General features: G+C 38.3%; 13 protein-coding genes across 13 annotated transcripts; 7 read left to right on the forward strand and 6 right to left on the reverse strand. All coding sequences in view use genetic code 12, as the record gives it.

Moving 5' to 3' along the window:
• On the forward strand, positions 1 to 567 carry CANMA_002572 (PLB2; the record flags this gene model as incomplete). The annotated part of the gene is made up of 1 exon (XM_051814655.1): positions 1 to 567. A coding segment is annotated over one exon (567 nt), but the record flags the coding sequence as incomplete, so codon positions are not given.
• Positions 568 to 623: 56 nt separating this feature from the next.
• On the reverse strand, positions 624 to 1,727 carry CANMA_002573 (uncharacterized protein; the record flags this gene model as incomplete). The annotated part of the gene is made up of 1 exon (XM_051814656.1): positions 624 to 1,727. One exon carries the CDS (start codon positions 1,725 to 1,727, stop codon positions 624 to 626), a length of 1,104 nt encoding a protein of 367 aa, XP_051671774.1.
• Positions 1,728 to 2,679: 952 nt separating this feature from the next.
• On the forward strand, positions 2,680 to 3,570 carry ISA1 (Fe-binding Fe/S cluster assembly protein; the record flags this gene model as incomplete). Its single annotated transcript, XM_051814657.1, has 1 exon — positions 2,680 to 3,570. The coding sequence occupies one exon, from the start codon at positions 2,680 to 2,682 to the stop codon at positions 3,568 to 3,570; it is 891 nt and encodes a 296-aa protein (XP_051671775.1).
• Positions 3,571 to 4,801: 1,231 nt separating this feature from the next.
• On the forward strand, positions 4,802 to 5,077 carry CANMA_002575 (uncharacterized protein; the record flags this gene model as incomplete). Its single annotated transcript, XM_051814658.1, has 2 exons — positions 4,802 to 4,900; positions 4,970 to 5,077. 2 exons carry the CDS (start codon positions 4,802 to 4,804, stop codon positions 5,075 to 5,077), a joined length of 207 nt encoding a protein of 68 aa, XP_051671776.1.
• Positions 5,078 to 5,623: 546 nt separating this feature from the next.
• Positions 5,624 to 6,103, reverse strand: CANMA_002576 (uncharacterized protein; the record flags this gene model as incomplete). The annotated part of the gene is made up of 1 exon (XM_051814659.1): positions 5,624 to 6,103. One exon carries the CDS (start codon positions 6,101 to 6,103, stop codon positions 5,624 to 5,626), a length of 480 nt encoding a protein of 159 aa, XP_051671777.1.
• A 120-nt stretch (positions 6,104 to 6,223) lies between these two features.
• CANMA_002577 (uncharacterized protein) lies at positions 6,224 to 6,889 on the reverse strand (the record flags this gene model as incomplete). Its single annotated transcript, XM_051814661.1, has 1 exon — positions 6,224 to 6,889. The coding sequence occupies one exon, from the start codon at positions 6,887 to 6,889 to the stop codon at positions 6,224 to 6,226; it is 666 nt and encodes a 221-aa protein (XP_051671778.1).
• A 99-nt stretch (positions 6,890 to 6,988) lies between these two features.
• On the forward strand, positions 6,989 to 7,684 carry CANMA_002578 (uncharacterized protein; the record flags this gene model as incomplete). Its single annotated transcript, XM_051814662.1, has 1 exon — positions 6,989 to 7,684. One exon carries the CDS (start codon positions 6,989 to 6,991, stop codon positions 7,682 to 7,684), a length of 696 nt encoding a protein of 231 aa, XP_051671779.1.
• Positions 7,685 to 7,933: 249 nt separating this feature from the next.
• On the forward strand, positions 7,934 to 8,980 carry CANMA_002579 (uncharacterized protein; the record flags this gene model as incomplete). The annotated part of the gene is made up of 1 exon (XM_051814663.1): positions 7,934 to 8,980. One exon carries the CDS (start codon positions 7,934 to 7,936, stop codon positions 8,978 to 8,980), a length of 1,047 nt encoding a protein of 348 aa, XP_051671780.1.
• A 21-nt stretch (positions 8,981 to 9,001) lies between these two features.
• SEC20 (Sec20p) lies at positions 9,002 to 9,970 on the reverse strand (the record flags this gene model as incomplete). Its single annotated transcript, XM_051814664.1, has 1 exon — positions 9,002 to 9,970. One exon carries the CDS (start codon positions 9,968 to 9,970, stop codon positions 9,002 to 9,004), a length of 969 nt encoding a protein of 322 aa, XP_051671781.1.
• A 126-nt stretch (positions 9,971 to 10,096) lies between these two features.
• On the forward strand, positions 10,097 to 11,584 carry CANMA_002581 (RNA exonuclease; the record flags this gene model as incomplete). The annotated part of the gene is made up of 1 exon (XM_051814665.1): positions 10,097 to 11,584. One exon carries the CDS (start codon positions 10,097 to 10,099, stop codon positions 11,582 to 11,584), a length of 1,488 nt encoding a protein of 495 aa, XP_051671782.1.
• Positions 11,585 to 11,600: 16 nt separating this feature from the next.
• On the reverse strand, positions 11,601 to 12,434 carry MOB1 (Mob1p; the record flags this gene model as incomplete). The annotated part of the gene is made up of 1 exon (XM_051814666.1): positions 11,601 to 12,434. The coding sequence occupies one exon, from the start codon at positions 12,432 to 12,434 to the stop codon at positions 11,601 to 11,603; it is 834 nt and encodes a 277-aa protein (XP_051671783.1).
• Positions 12,435 to 12,850: 416 nt separating this feature from the next.
• NAB3 (Nab3p) lies at positions 12,851 to 15,427 on the forward strand (the record flags this gene model as incomplete). The annotated part of the gene is made up of 1 exon (XM_051814667.1): positions 12,851 to 15,427. One exon carries the CDS (start codon positions 12,851 to 12,853, stop codon positions 15,425 to 15,427), a length of 2,577 nt encoding a protein of 858 aa, XP_051671784.1.
• A 139-nt stretch (positions 15,428 to 15,566) lies between these two features.
• On the reverse strand, positions 15,567 to 17,114 carry CDC37 (Cdc37p; the record flags this gene model as incomplete). The annotated part of the gene is made up of 1 exon (XM_051814668.1): positions 15,567 to 17,114. One exon carries the CDS (start codon positions 17,112 to 17,114, stop codon positions 15,567 to 15,569), a length of 1,548 nt encoding a protein of 515 aa, XP_051671785.1.
• Between the last annotated feature and the right edge of the window lie 105 nt (positions 17,115 to 17,219).

The raw sequence follows: 17,219 nt of genomic DNA on the forward strand, positions 1-17,219 counted from the left end.
CAAGGAAAAGGTGCCGCGTTCCCTTATGTTCCAGGCCAGAACTCATTCAGAAATTTGAATTTGACATCGAAGCCAACATTCTTTGGGTGTGATGCAAAGAATTTATCCTCGTTGACTTCGGATATCTACAATGTGCCTTTGGTGATTTACGTTGCAAATCGTCCTTACACATATTGGTCAAACACATCAACATTCAGATTAGACTACTCGGCGGAAGAGCGTAACAATATGATATCTAATGGGTTTGCGGTAACAACTAGGTTAAATGGAACTTTGGATGAGGAGTGGGACGCCTGTGTTGGATGTGCCATAATTAGGAGAGAGCAAGAGAGGTTAGGACTCGAACAAAGCGAGCAATGCAAACAATGTTTTAGCCAATACTGTTGGGATGGAACTATATACGAAGGTGAGTCTATTGGCGATAATTTTGATGACAATGGATTAACTGAAGGAGCCGAGTTTTACAACTCAAATAATACTCCTGGTTTTGATGATACAGGTGCCAACCTCAAGAGANGAGAGACGAACTTTCTGATGGTAATCAGAAGCCAAATTAGGATTCAGTAGAATGCTAATAAGTGTATATGCTTTTAATTGTCTATGTCTTTAATTTTCTATGTATTCTAATCTGTATGTGAATCTTTGTGAACTTGGTCTGTGTCATTTGCGTGTTTATTATTTGTTTGACTCTTTTGACTTTTTTGGCTCTTGTGGCTACTCTGAGAATGTACATCACTATCCTGTATTATATTGTCCCCATTCTCCTCATCATCGTCCTCAATTAAAAAATTGTCAGTGTCAAAATCGGTAGAGTTCAATTCAATCTCATTGTGGCTTCCCATTTCCAACTCATCAGCAAAATTTCCAAAAACTAGTACATCATCATGAATAACGCCTCTTTGGTGGAAGCTCGCTAGCTTTTGCTGCATTTTGACATAAATCAAATAAGTGGCTAGTGAAGCAGCACCACCTGTGATTATTATACTAACGACGTCAACAAACTTTGACATTCCCGAGCTTTTGTCACTTCCTAAATCTTTCAACTTGCTACCAACAAACAAATGTATAAACAATTTGGGAGATGTAATCAACGTTGCAAGAAAGTATGTTAAAAGTGGCAACTCGGGCACCGCTGCTAACGCACCATTGGATAACGAGTACGGCAATGGGCAAAGCCGTATTAAACACAATAGCAACAACGAACTATCATCGTGTAAAACTTCGGCAAAAGCTCTAAATTTCTCATTGTATTGCACCAATTTTGTCGCTTGATTTTGTAAAAGGTATCGAAACACGAGGAACGAAGCAGTGCATCCTGATACTGATGCAAAAGCCAACAACGGCCACCCTTGCGGGAACCCATATACCATTCCTGTCAACAAACTCAATGCAGTGAAACCAATTAATGGTGGGAAACTTACTGTAAACACCAAGGCAAATATTATCACTCCTCCATATTTCAAATCATGCCACTTGTCAGACAAGTTGATCAATTGGTTTATCAAATATGAATGGAATATTAAGAATAACACACCTAATATTCCGAGAACGATACATCCAAGTACAACAAACACTTTCTTTATTAGCGATTGCCCTGCAAACCATGCTTTCAATTGATTGAGGTAGTGCATCGATAAGGCAACTTTCTGTGCCACAGACTCGCGTATAGACAGACTTGTTGGCAAGTTGTAAGGGTGAGGATTATCATGATTTGATAATTGTGGCATCTTGAGGGTTTCGATGCTGCTGGTCGTTTGGCTATCGAGTGCTATTTTTGGATATTTCCAAAGCGAGAGTTTTTTTGATTGTGCGGCTTAGCTATTGGTTACCTCTTTGGCACCTGAGAAGAAAGTGAGAAAACGTCAAAAAGGAAAGAATGACAACAAAGGGCTTTTGTCTAACATCTTGAAACATTCATCAACAGGAACCTTGTATACTTCTCAGATAAAGAAACAGTGTTATCGAAAAGATTACAAAACCGGTTCGGACTTTTCAATTAACCGATTTTTTTTTGCATGTAAATTGACGCAAAATTATTTTACTCCAAAAAGCACTGTTCCTACATTACTATAACTCAAAATTGTTTTTTGACATATGGCTGTTACCATCAAAACGAGCATAAGCTTTGGGTGAATTTCTCCAGAATGTTTAGATCTTAGTGTAGATGTGTTGATAGTTTAAAAATTGTTGGCCAAACTTTTACTTTTATTTGGCTTATTTTGGTGGTTTACCATATTTCGGAAACGGGCAATTTTCATTCTATGTGCCCAATTGTCCAATTAAAGCAATGCAAAATAAGATTACTGTACTTACAAACATTATGTGCAGTATTTTGTATGTGACTACTATAAAATAATGACCAATTAGTAAGACAAAAAAGGGAGTAGTGCACAATAATCAATTCCAGGAATTGTTAGAGAGTGGAGACCCAACAGCAAAGGAAAAGAAAAAAAAAATAATACATCAATCATTTATATATCGAAGAGTATTCTATTCTATTCTTTTCTTATCTGTTGATATAAAATTACAAATACATTTATCAGATATTACAGATTTACTTTCCATCTTAGTAGGGATATAACATATTTATTCACTAAACTATTCAGACTACAAAAGCTAGCCAAACAATCACTCACACTTTAAACTCCTTCATACACTCCCTGCAGAAGATCACAAACAATGATTACTAGAAGATTATCAGCTGTACAATTGACTAGACGGTATTTATCCCATGAATTGAAGGAGAAAAACAAGAGATTCATTCAAACAATCCCTTCAAGTACGGGGAACGGCTCAAACTCGTTTTATGGTTTCCAGCATGAGCAAGCTAGAGAACCCAAATTGATTGAAAGAAATCCCAGTTCAAAGTGGGCAAAACATTCGTTGGGATTCCCATCGCAACCTATCAGTCCTCCAAAACAGGAGCAACCACAAGGTCAAACACAAGCACAAGCATCTAAAGCACCAGTAAGGAGGCTGAGGACGTCAAGATTCAAGACGGTAAATAACCTTTCTTCAGTACAGCCATCAACGTTGAAAACATCATCAGATTCCAATACAACTACAAAGACAGCTCAATCTCAACCAGAGTCATCGCCATCACAGGTTATTGAGATAACTTCAGACCCAGCAGTTCAAGCAGCATCATCATCGATACAAAAATTACCAAAGCCATTAACGACAGAAACGATACCAAAGACAAACACAGCATCTACCCCCAAGAAGAAACGTACGTTGCGTCCACGTAAGGCATTGATCACGCTATCGTCCAATGCAGTATCTCATTTGCAAGCATTATTGGACCAACCCGAACCAAAATTGATTAGAATAGGAGTTAGGAATAGAGGATGCAGTGGATTGACATATAACTTGGAATACGTTGACAAGCCAGGAAAATTTGATGAAACCGTTGAGCAAGATGGGGTCAAGGTGCTTATAGACTCAAAAGCACTTTTTTCCATCGTGGGTTCTGAAATGGATTGGCTTGATGATAAATTGAGTTCAAGATTCATTTTCAAAAACCCAAATTCGAAGGGAACTTGTGGCTGTGGAGAGTCGTTTATGGTATAGTCAAAAATTAAGTATTTATTTAATAGTTATATTAAATATTTTCCATTACTCTTTATCTTTTGTCTTTTCTCTTTCATACTATCTTTAGAATGAATATGGCACATGTGCCATATAAAAAGCCTCATATTGTATTTTAGTAAATTTGCACCCTTTCTGTTTAAAAAGTCGTAGACAAAAATTTTTAGTATCATACAAGAGGTCGAAAAGATATCGCAAATGGTATCACTTGTTTTTAATAGCAAAGTATGCTAGAGTGCGCGATTATTACGAATTCTATATGCGAGATTTTTTTTATATAGCTATGTGCAATATTATTTTGCTTTGTAGTTGCGAAGTTTATTACTGTAGTTGGTGAGAACTTACTACAGTGCAGTGCTGCTTTAATTTAGAGGCATATGAAACCTTTTTAGTAATACGGGTGCTACATTCATTCTGAAAATAGTGTATCAACTTGTCTAGAATTTGATGCTCATACAGAAAGGGCCAAAACGGTTTCATATAATACCTTGAGACATCTTTGTGATCTACCATTGTAATTAATTTTCTGTTTCTATTTTACGAGACATTCGTAAAATCACGATTAATCGGTTTTGGTGTCGTGCCAAAGAAATCTTCACCCCCTGTATTTATTATTTCGTTTACCATATAATTTTGGTGCCGTGCCAAAAAAAAAGACAAATCCTTCTATTTGTTAACAACATTGATGCCCGTGCAGTTTCATGGATAATTTTGAAATATCTAATTAATATGCTCGAAGTGGCAGTCAAAGCCAAGAAAATGTCAAGCATTGTTTTGTGCTTTTCGTTGGTTGAGACTACGACTACAGAGTGGCTGTTTACATCCTTATTTTTTTCCAAAGCCTTTTTGTTCTTACTCTGCAGCTCCAAAAAAAAGAAAAGCAATTGTGGCTCAAAGCTGTCATTCACAAAAACAATAAAATAAACGATATTCGAGGTGGTTAAATGCTTCAGGTCTTTATCTAAAATGGAATCTAACTTACCCACAAAAAAGGTTATGAGCTTTTTTTCTTTTCCTGCATGAATTCCATTGGACGATTTCTCAAGAGACTTATCGTCTCTATAATTGTGTCTGTTATGCACTAATTATTTAGTTTATAAATAGAGAAGAATCTTTTTGTTGAAGTGAGTGGGATTTTTACTTTTGACAAAGAGTTTCAACCACCAGAGTACTAACGGAATCAGGAGCTCGGCACAACTAAGGATTAATTACGATGGGGGTAGATACAGATCAAATCGGCATTTGGTGCACAAATTCAGATGGACTGGCTGCATACACAGGTGCTGCTTATGAAACTCAACGCTGGGCATGCGTAAGTGGAACACCGTATGTACCAGCAAGTACATACAAGGCTGGCGCACAAAGAGGGTTTATGAGCAAGATGCTAGTGGTGTTGACGGTATTGGTTAATACTGTGTTAGGTTTGCATTTGGGATATGAGATAAGCGAAGATTGTTGTGATGTGGTAATGATGAAGCTTTATTCATGAGCTAGAGTAGTTGATGGTATTGAAGATACGTACAGATTATGATGTAAAAAGACAGAAAGAAGAAATCAAAAGAGGAAAAAGACATTTGAGGGTATGGTCTCTTATTTTACAAAACACAGACACATGTCTTATTTTTTTTGGTTACATAGAAATGTGTAAAGTATTTTAAGTTAATATATATTTATATATCACTTTAGAATGATTAGTATTCTTCCTCTAGTTAGTTTAAGATATATATGATGTCTCAGTACCATATTATAAACGTTCAATAATTCTCTATACAAATTCTATAAATTGAAGACGAGAAATCTACATCTTAAATGAAGAACATCTTTATTTGTCTATGTATCTGTCTTTTCATTTCTACACAGCATCCTCGTGTAAAGACCAATAAATTGACAAAGAGTCCTTCACATTAGGTCTTGATGTATTTGCAACCATTCTCTATTTTCTCATGCCAACACACTATTAGTCGTGTACAACGTTCAAAAAAGAACTATATATAAACTATATATCACTATACAATCTATATAATAAAGGAAACTTTTATTTGATCTTTCTACACTCAAAATACGTAGCATTGATATCATTGGGCAAAGAACAAAAGTACTCGTGCTTTTGCATAATCTTAAATAACTCAATTGAGTTTATCTTTAATTTAAGACAAGTTTTGCCCCCATCTCTATTCGACGTACATATAATGCTTTCTTTGATATCCTTTTCTCCATCTATAACAAACATATTGGTGGGCGGATAATTGTGAATAAAGTCTCCTACCGTTGAGTCAGCGTCCTTAAAATTCGTTACATCATTGACGTTCTTAAGTTTGATTTCATTTGATTGAGAGTCTGAACTTAATTGGTTTAATGTTGTTTCAATGTCGGAACTATCATTAATCAACTGTCTTGCATTTGATGACGGTTGGGGAAGTTGCTGATGTGACTTGTGTTCTAAGTTTGGAGAAGCTAATGGAGGAGAAGCTGGTGGTATTTCTGTTTTCTGCGAGCCAAATGATAACCAGCCCATTATGTATTTTCAGTAACTATATGGTAATAGAAAGGACGGCGTCGATTGCTAAAAGTTAATTTCGGTTTTTTTGGTGAAATAAAATTATTCCTAATTTAAAACACTATATACAGGATCGAACTATAAACACAACCCCAAACTTTCATTTAACCTCATTAATGTGGTCAAGTATTGTTTGTAGGTCAAGTAAGGTAGTTTTTCATTATCATTCCTTTTCTTCTTCTTTGGTCTATTGCCACCTTCTTGTTGATCCAACCATTGAAATTTGTAGTCATATTTGATCTGCCATGGGCAATCGTGATCCATTCGAAGTAATGTGCTAATAACTTGTGACTCGATGGTATCAATGCTGCTCTTCTTCTCGACAATATTGGTAGTTATGAGCTCTTCAGCATGCGGATTTGCAGTTGCCACTGTGTGATTGAATACAAATGCTAATGTAGCGAAAAGTCTTTGTTCAAGCTGATCCTCAGAAAGTGGCGGGAGTTTCCCTAACAATTTCTGTCGTTTGATATTGTAATCCACATACTTGAAGTTTCTCTTGACTAATGCAACGTAGTCCTCACTGGTTATATCAGGTGTTACGTAGGGGTTATCATCAACTCTAAATAAAATCGGTGTACATTCAAACTTGCGAAGTTTGTAAAACCGTTTATACAATGCCCGTAGCCTTGATTTGAAATTAGGTAGCTGTGTTACCTGCTCAATAGTGGATTCAATGCTGACTTGTGGGGTATTGAATATTAATCCTCGTTGGGCTTGTCTTAGAGCATATTTGAGACTCATTATTAGAGAGTTGATTGCAAGGCAATTTTTCTTCTCTCTGTTTTTATTTTTTTGTTTACGTTTCTTTCTCTCTGGTTGCAAATCAGCAGACGAGCAAACATGTCCATCACAATCAGGGAAGACGATGTCTACTACCAACTCGAGTTCATGTATGGAACAGTGCCAGAGTTGCTAGCTATTCCTGCTCCCACCATGATTTTAGACATAAAGATCTATCTCAATTCCCATCTTTTGACAGTGGCAGATGATGAAGAGTTGGTCAGGAGCATAGCCACCAGATTTCAACCATTTTGGAACCAATGCCATTATGACACGTCTATCAGTATATCTGATGCATGTCCTTCTACCTTTTCGCTCCTCTGTAGAGACCCAATATTTGTATCAAATTCGTTAACTAAAATTTCTTCCATCGCAATTCGCCTTTCAGTCTTGTCACTTGAGGAGATTGATTTACAGAAGCTTTTGGCTGCATTTAGTTACTTGATGGCCTCATGGTTTTTGAACGAGGAGAAAAAATACCCTGCCGTTTTTTCCCCTGTTGGTCGCCAGTTTATCAAACTTAATTTATTTTGGTACAAGAAGATGCGCTATGAAGTGTTGGGGACAGACGTGTTTGATTCTGGACAGGTAATAACAGACTATATCGATGTGGTGAGATCACATTATACTACTTTGCCATTGATGTCCAATGCGGGAAATACATTTAGTGGCTTAAGGAACCACCGAGGGAGAAACTGTATCATCAAGTCGTACCCTTTGCATTTGATCGACATGAGCCCTCCTGAGACAGTGTAACATGCTTTATTGTGCGTCTATTTCAGATCCCCCACTCCTTTTTTTTTTCTTACAACGGGGGCAGTTTTTCCGAATACGTGGAGGAGAAATAAGCCACAATGTTGAGAGGGGGAAAGGATTGGGTACAAATTCTCCGAACTATTTAAGCATTGGGTTTTCAGTGAAAAAAAAAAAAAGAAAGAGGACCAGAAGTAGGAGTTCAGCCATTCACTTTAAACTATCCTACATCGTTAATAAAAGTTATTCATCATGTCGTCACAACTTAGATTTGCTGTTGTTGGTACTGGAATTTTTGCCACCGACACCCACTTGCCAACTTTCCAAAAATTGCCAAATTTGAAACCAGTGGCTGCTTACAACAGAACCAAATCAAAGGCAGAAGCATTTGCGTCAAAGGCAGGGATCCCTGAAAATAAAGTTTACAACTCATTGGAGGACGCATTTAAGGACCCAGAGGTGGACTTTGTTGATGCGTTATTGCCAGTGCAATTCAACCTTGACGCTGTCAAATTGGCCATTGAAAACAAGAGACCAATCTGCTTTGAAAAACCAATTGCCGCCAATTTATCACAAGCTAAAGAGATCGTGCAATTGAGTGAAAAAACAGACTTGCCAATTTTGGTTTTGGAAAACTGGGCATACTTGAAAGCTATCAAGGTGTTGAAAGAAGAGGTACTCCCACAATTGGGTGAAATTGTTGCATTTACTTACAATGCAACTGGCCCTTGGAATGATAACAACAAGTACTTGGCCACCGGCTGGAGACAAAAGCCAGAGCACATTGGTGGATTTTTGAGTGATGGGGGTGTGCATCAATTGGCATTATTAACTGAGGTATTGGGCAACGTTAAATCCGTCAGTGGATTGACTAAACAATTGAAAGAAGAAAGTGGTACTGATGACATCTTGTTCTCAACCTTTAATTTAAACTCTGGTGTCATTGGAACATTTACATACGGTTCAGCTTTTGGTGCCACTGATAAGTCAACCAGCTTCACAATCTATGGTAAAAATGGATCAGCAACCTATGACTGGTCACCAGTTTTAAGCAAGCCAAAGATTGTCTACCAAACTGGAACCAGTGGTCAAGACAAGAGCGAAAAGAAAACAATTGAAATTGATGAAGTAAACACTTTTGAGCAAGAGTTTGAAAACTTTGCTGAAGCAATTGAGAAAAAGGATAAGAAGTTGATCAAGGTTCCACCAACTAAAGCCTTCCATCATTTGGCTATAGTTGCTGCTGCTCTAGAGTCGTCAAGTAAAGGTGGAGCTAATGTCAATGTAGAATTATCATAGACTAGTATATATAGATCTATATTATAGTTCATCAACAAAGCGCGCCGATGTAGTAATGCTTGATATAACAACTTGCAAGGTCTCAGACAAGGGATCCTCTGAAGCCGCGCTCAATGCAGTGGAAAGTAACTCAGCCGTTGTCGAGGCAATTACACTGAGTGATTCAACCTTTTCATTAGCTGACTCCATTCGCGACCTAGTTCCCAATATCCAATTGAAGATGTTAAAGATCTTAAAGAATGACCAAAACAATATACTTATGGGCCTTCTCAACACTCTTCTATACAACACCCAGCAACAACACAATATAAAAAACCCCATACTTAGGTAAATTCGTTGTCTATCCAGCTTATCCTGCTTTTCAATGAATTTGATAATCCCTCTTGACTTGTTTAGAAGATCACTAAATTGGATAAAGCTTTCATTCAATTTGGTCAAATCTTTCGTCTGCTGGTCTATTGAATCTATGTTTAGTTCAGATTGGAGAATCGTAGTTGATAGCAAATCTCGGGACTTTTGCAATGAAGATGTGATTTTCGTGTTTTGTTGGTTGATTTGTTGAGAAATTGATGCATCGGCCGTCTTTTGCGAAGATCTGTTTGAAAATAGCTGTTCTCTCGTTGATTGGAGGGGTCTTTCATTGGATTCATTGTCTGTACTGTTGTCGGTATCAGGAAGTAGGTTAAAGTGCAACAAGCGATACTCTTGGATCTTCACTTGTTGTTCCTCATTGAGATAAAGCTGTACTTTTCTAAACTTTTGCTTGAGTGATTTGTATTTCAAGTCATAGATGTGATAAGTCAGGTCCTCTTTTGTACTTGACTTCAAGATATGGAGGTAATCCTTAAACTCGAGCAAGTTTTGATTGATGCGTGTTCGGATTGTTTTTGGCGAATTGTCATCATTCTGGATGCTCAATGTTTGTAAAAGACTATCAAAATCAGAATAAACCTTCTTTTGTAGATGATCTAATCTTGTAGGTATATCCATTGTGTGCTATAGTTGATTGTTTGATGACGTAGCGGTCGTTAAAAATCTCCTCGAGTTAAAATTTTTGTAGCTGTCATTGAAAAATTGTAGCTGTTTGCTAAATCCACCCCCACTGCACCTCATTTCATGACCAAAAGAAAAGGAACTAAAAAGCCCGTTGACCCTTCAAAGCTAACGCCACAGTATATCGAGGAACAGCGCCGAATACGAAATGAAAGAAAAGAGCGTGAAAGGATTGACAGAGAGGCTAGAGGTTTATTTGATTCACCTGAACCAATTGAAGAATTTATCAAAAGACCCGTCTTGCAGGTACAACCTTCAAATGATGACAAGTTGAGCATCAAAATAATGTCTTATAATATCCTAGCTCAATGTTTGATACGCCGTGATCTTTACCCAACCAATGGTAAAATACTCAAGTGGTCAGTTAGATCAAAGGTGTTGCTTGAAGAGTTGCTTTGGTATGCGCCTGATATTTTATGTCTACAAGAATGTGACAAAATACAATATCTTCATTTCTGGCAGGCGGAATTAAAGAACCTGGGATATGACTCCAAGTTTTATCGATATAATACCAAAAACCATGGATTGGTCATTGCTTTTAAACAAGATTGGTTCACTTGCAAACATCAGTCATATATCAAATATGATCAAGAGTTCGAGTACGAGCCATATGAACCTAAACTACCAGATCAAAGAATTGTGACGAATAATGTTGGATTTATGTGTTTCTTGGAATTCAAACCATCACTAGTTGAACAATATCCATACTTGGCGGAAAGAAATGGTATGATAATAGGTACAACTCATGCATTTTGGCACCCATTTGGAACATACGAGCGAACAAGGCAAATATATATACTTTTACACAAGTTTAAAGAGTTTAAGCGAGTTTTGACTCTGATTTTAGGCAACAAGAAACCAATTTATTCATTTTTTACGGGTGATTTAAATTGTGAGCCATTTGATGCTCCATACCTTTCAATGACGGCAAAACCAGTCAAATACGACGGTCGAGCAAAGAATGTTTTGGGGTGTTCATTGAGTTACACATTTTCGAAAGAGAGGACCTTAGATGAGGACGAGCACGAGTCTAGTTCCAGTGAGGAGGAGGAGGAGGAGGAGGAGGAGTCAGGAGAAGGGTCTCAAGAAACAGAAGAGACCGACCCTGATGCTGCAAGGCTAAATAACCCGCTGGATCCAGAACCCGAGGTATTTACCCCTTCAGAGGAGCAAGAAAAGATGATACAACAGCTTGAAGATGCACATAATGGTCTTGATATCCGTGCAGTATCAATGTACTCAGCTGGATATGCAATTGTGCATCCGGAGAATGCAACAGAATTTCGCAACGAGCCAAGCTTTTCCAACTGGGTTGAAAAATGGAATGGAATGCTTGACTATATTCTACTTTTGGTTCCTTGGTTCAAAGATAAAGACTACTCAAATAAGTTGGATTCACTCCAATCCCTCGAAGAATATAACATTAAATTAACAAAGTTACTAAAACTACCCACTGCAAATGACATGGGCCCTAAACCAAATGGACAACCCCGATTGAACCAATACCCTTCCGATCATTTATGTATCATGGCCGAAATACAACTTTTGTAAAAGTATTGTTTAGTGTTCACCGGTCCAACATGGTGTCAACCAAGTCCTCCAAGGGTCCGTAATCTTTCCTAGTAATTAGTTTAAATTCATCAGCAAACAATACGAAATGTTTCAAACTAGTGTTTAAATGACTTTGTAATCCCAATTCTGTCACTTCATGGAAATGGTGGCAGTAGATGTGAGCGTAGATTCTAAATAATCTCTTGAAAATTGTCTTTACTAAAGTTGGGAACTGATGAGGAAAAGGGGCACCAATCTTGGATGGGAAAATGTTATCGTTATCAAAGAAGTTTTGTACCCAATTCATTAAGTTTTCAATGTACTCACAAGCTGGTAACGACACTGGCTTTTTAGGAGATGATACTATATTTGACCCATCATTTGATGGTGTTGGGTTGGATTCCTGCCACAAGTACTCGTATTCCTCAGTCGCAATCATACGGGGACATGTTAAAGGAGAGCAAAATTCAGTTATAGCACCGTATAGCATGTTAATTTGATTATAAAAATCAACGACATGTATTGCCAACCATTCATTCAAATCTTCATCTCGTGGTAGTTTAACTGCCTGAATCAAGGCATTATCGGAACCTAACGTTTGTTCGGCATAGTTTCTAATATCTTTATGTGATGATACGGTTTGACCACCAGTGGGTAATGTTTCTCTATTGATTGTTCTGTATGAGTTGAGCTGATACTGTTGCTGATTCAGGTTGGGTAACTGAGGCAGTTCTTGAGGAAAAGCTGAGCTACTGACTGGCTGCGGACTTGAGATTGGTGACGATTGTTTTAGTTTGAATCCTCTGGTTGATCTTAATGAGTGAGTATTGAAGTTTTGAAACAACGCCATGTTCTGTGCGTGTGTCAGTGTGTGTGTCAGTGTGTGGATAAGAGGTGGAAAAGATGTATTATGATTGCTGATACCGTTCAATGTGAGTATTGTATCCAGTTTATCTTTGAATATGTTTTCATGAAGATAGACATAAATTTTGAAATTCTTACCAGTGTTTTGTAATGTTTTGATTTTTGCCGTTTTAGTCTTTTTGTTTTTTTGATTTGCTCTTGTATATACAATAAGCCTTGTGTAAATTGTAGACTACCAAAAGAGGTAATCAAATGCATACAACCTCAATAGATCAATATTACAAGGTTTGAACAGGACACGACAAAATTGAGAAAAACTATTAACCACTCAATTGGAAAAGAGAGAAACACCAAACAAACGACTCTTGATTGAACTTCACCCTCACTACATACACGCTTAATATGGAAGTTAATCCTCTTAGATTAAAAAGGGATAATGATTCTGAAAATAGTGATGAAGAATATGAGCCTACGAAGGGTCCTGGTGTCTTGCATGCTCAAGATGATTTAAAGTTAGAAGAAGATTCTGATTCAGTTACACTGCAGATACCACAACAAGAAGAACAATCGGCAGTTCACGAGCTGCAAGAAGGCTCCTCAAACCATGATAACTCTGAAACATCACAGAAAGCAATAGAAAAACCCAATAAGGCTGCGCTGAATACCGAAACTCAAGTCGAACTGGAACACAATTCACATGAGAAGGTGGATGGTGCTAGCGACAGTAATCATGAACATGAGTCTTTTGTTCCTGAAGAATTGAATGCACATTATAACGATGATAAAGAAGGGACTTCAAATGGACAAGATGCAGCTCAGGAGACTGATTACGACAACTATGAGCCAGACTTGGAAGCCCCGGGCGAGGACAAGTCGGCGGAAAAGGGTAACATATCAAATGTCGAGAACGTTAAAGCTGATGCTCAATCTAAAGATGAAGATGACTATGATCCGGAAGAAGAAGAAAAGTTACTGGCTCCTGCATCTTTGCCTAGTAGGCCTCCAGCAGGGTTGCCTCCTAAACCGTTACAAAGTGCCAAAGTGGTGCCTTCCACAGCTCCAATAAGTGCCCAAGGAGAAATGGCAGAACTGTTGCGTAATGCCTACAATGCCTACATGCATAGCGGCTTTGCCAACGACCCCAGCTTTCTGGAATTGCCACAGTCGGAACAAGTTAGCTCAATCCAGGAGCTTTTGCATGAGCGAGAAATTGACTTGGGTAACGTGAATTGGGATCAAGTTTACTCCTACAATAAACCTTTTAAACAATTGAAAGATCCAATACCTTTAGTCCCTGTTAATGAGTTTTGTCGCAGGCCAAACATTACGACGCCGCTGACTCCTGAAGAGGAAAACGAGTACCAAGAATTTATTGAAAGGGAGAACCACTATATGAACTTGCAAAACTGGGATGAATTTCCCGACAAGCTGAGACTATTTGTTGGAAATTTGCCTGCAAATACAATCTCCAAACAAGATCTTTTTAGGATCTTTACTCAATACGGGGAGGTGATTCAAATTGCTATTAAAGCTGGATACGGATTTATCCAATTTAGAAGTGCAGATGCTTGTTTAGACTGCGTCAGGGGTGAAACAGATACGCCTTTACATAACAAAGTGTTGAGATTAGACGCTTCAAAGCCGCAGAAATCGAGAAGACCGGGTCACCCAGAAGTAAATAACCCAAACTTGAGTTCTCGTGGCAGAGAGAGGCCTTCTGCTGGTGACGAGCCTGAGAAGAAGAAACGAAAGGGTAGTATTGATTGTATTGTCTACATCACTGGAAAGTCGTCAGTGTTTTTCATTAGGAAGGTTAAAAAGGCGTTCGCTAGATGTCAGATACTGATTGGCACGGAAGACGTTACACAAAAGAATATTGCTGATGTTCTCAGTGAAGCTGCATATTCAGGATATTTGGGTGCGTGCGTTATTAAGGAACATAAAGTTGATATTCAGACCTATGAAGAACAGCACAATGGGGGCATAAAATTTGATGAGTATGCTGAAATTGATCCCGATGAAGCAGCTGAAGTTATGGCAAAGGCCAAGCTAGCAAAATACGGCAGTAACCCTCCTCCATACCATCCTCAAGATACCAGCTACAATGAAAATGCAAATGACAGAGGAAATAGGCAGCATGATCATGATAGAAACAGAGGAAATTTTGGAAGAAATAATAAACGAGGCAAGGGAAGACATGGTCACGCGAATGATTCGAGATATGGTCATGATACTTATGGTCGTCATAATAACAACTACTCCCAGCAAACTTGGTCAAACCCAGACCCTTATCTGCAGTTTCCTCTGCAGCAGCCACAGCAGCCACAGCAGCAGCAACAAGTGTATGGTCAAGTTCCACTGGGTCAGTTCTCTCCTTTTGCTCAGCAGCAGCAGCAGCAGCTACAAGGGCAATTTTCATCACCATATGGATTTCAACAACCCCAGCAACCGGTTTACAACCAATTTGCTTCGGCGCAACAGCAACCACCGTTGAACTTTAATCAACCAAACATTGCTCAAGCATTACAATCTCTTAACGCAAACCAAGTACAGAGCATGATTAATCTCTTGCAGCAGCAGCAGCAGCAGCAGCAACCCCCTCAACCAGGTGCACCACCACTAGGATCATCATATCCTATGCAAAATCAACCTCAAACTGCGCGGGTTACACAGCCCGTGCCATCACCAGGACCCACACCCGCCGCATATGGTCAACCACCTCCTTTAAATTACAGTGATGGAGGACGTAGAAGGGGACCGAGGGGCCCCAACTATGGATCTAGTAGTCGGCCCTATGGCAATGTCCCGCAACCCCACCAAAATCATTCTCCAGGGATTAACATGAGCCAAACAGACACCCGTCCTAATGATTTACTTTCTCAGTTACAATCCCGTAACTATTCTCAAGCTGGAAATTCACAACAATCTAGTTCAAACAGCGAGCTAATGGAAACATTACAAAGATTAGCCAAAAGATAAAGCTGATGATAAATAAGCTACGTGTTTTCTTTTTTACTTCTTTTTTTTCAATTTCTAAAGCTGAGTACAAAAACATAAACAATAATTTACGTGACCTGAATAGTATTAATAACCTTTCATGTTCTAGATAACCCAGATGCTAGTCAACAATATCGGTGCTATCTACCTGTTTCTCATCTTCATTTTCCTGCTCATTGAATTCTTTTTTCAATTGTTCAAATTCCTTTTCATCTTCTATGTACCCATTGATTCCAATAACTCCACATTCGTTGAATATTTCCAAAATCTTTTCCGCATCTTCGACCTTCAACTTGGCAAATTCCTTGTTCACTTCGTCCAAGCTTTGCGTCTTGATAGCGTTTTGAAATTCAAATGGTAGTTTCGAGCTGAACACTTCATACTCCTTAGTTCCTTCTTCGGGAATATTGACAGTCAATGTAGTGTTTTCATCTAATGCTCGTAACTGAATCAAGGCTTCCTCATCATTAGCATTATTTGCCTGTTCTTGTTTGATTATTTCACATCTTTGCGCAATGTGATTGACTGTATTGGTAAACTCTTCATTGAAAAAGGCCTTCACCTTATCATCATTTTGAAACTTTGTAAACAACATCTTTATTGCCCGAATTGTATCGTCTCGCGAAGTACTATTTCCCTTGATTTGTGCGACATACTGTAAAAGCAACGACTGGTGCACGATTTGTTTGGCTGTTGTAGTGTCGCCTTCTAGTTGCGCATCAAATGCCAACATGATTAGAGCATCCTTCTGTTCTTCGGTACATATTTTGGTGTGCTTGATCAAGTAGTCAGCTGATTCCGAGAGATTTTTTGGATCTATAGTACCAAACTTATCTGTCTCAGGCAAGAGATTAATAGCATCCAACAACGATTTTTCGATCTCTTCTGCATCAGATTGGGTGACTACTGGTGAACTGGTGGTTCCTTTTGGAGGAGGCGTGGAAGTTGTAGTTGATGGCTGGGGGGCAGTTGACTCTTTTCCTTTCGCTTTCTCTGTTACCTTCTTTTTCTCTTTCTCCACCTTCTCCTCTTCCTCTTCCTCTTTCTCTTTCTCCTTATTCAAAAACGATCTATCAAACCCGGTATGAAGATCATCACTAACAATAAGTTGCGCCTTTTGATTTAACAAATCATCCAATTTAACAGTTTGCTTACTTAAAACGTCATCAATTTTAGCCCTGTGCGTCTTCAAATAACAAACCAATTTCTCTCCATCGGTTTTAGCATCTGCATGATCATCTTTTACTTGGATAAACAAATCTTCAATCATTTCATTATAAGGAGGCGTGTTCTCAGTCTCTTCTTTGTCAAATTTTAAATCTTGCAACCCTTTTCTCAAAGTGTTACCTTTGGATGCAATCAACTTTTCATAATCAAATTTCTCCTTGGGATCAAATTTTGAATTCAAAGTAGACATGACTAAACCGTTTTCCAATAGTTGCTCAGGAGTTAATGTGCTAAGTAAATAGTCGACTCTTTCATTCAATTTGGCATACATTGTTAATTGGAGTAGAATTGACTTGATTTCGATGTTTCGTTGCATCCTTTTCTCATGGATGTCTCTTTGCTTCCATCTGATGAAAGAGTTTTTGTCGACATTTGGATGGACTTCGACATCTGAGTCATCAGAGATCTCTATTTTATCCCACTTGGAGTAGTCAATTGGCATGTCTAAAGTGCGTGTTGTAATAAAAAAAGGTGGTTGCCGTTTACTTTTTGTTTTGGCGTGCCCTGGTTTCTTTGATTTCTAGAGTGTTCGATCTGGTATGTCGTA

Source organism: Candida margitis (genome assembly GCF_024628925.1).
Source record: "Candida margitis strain CBS 14175 chromosome Unknown scaffold42, whole genome shotgun sequence".
In the NCBI taxonomy this organism is placed as follows: domain Eukaryota; kingdom Fungi; phylum Ascomycota; class Pichiomycetes; order Serinales; family Debaryomycetaceae; genus Lodderomyces; species Lodderomyces margitis.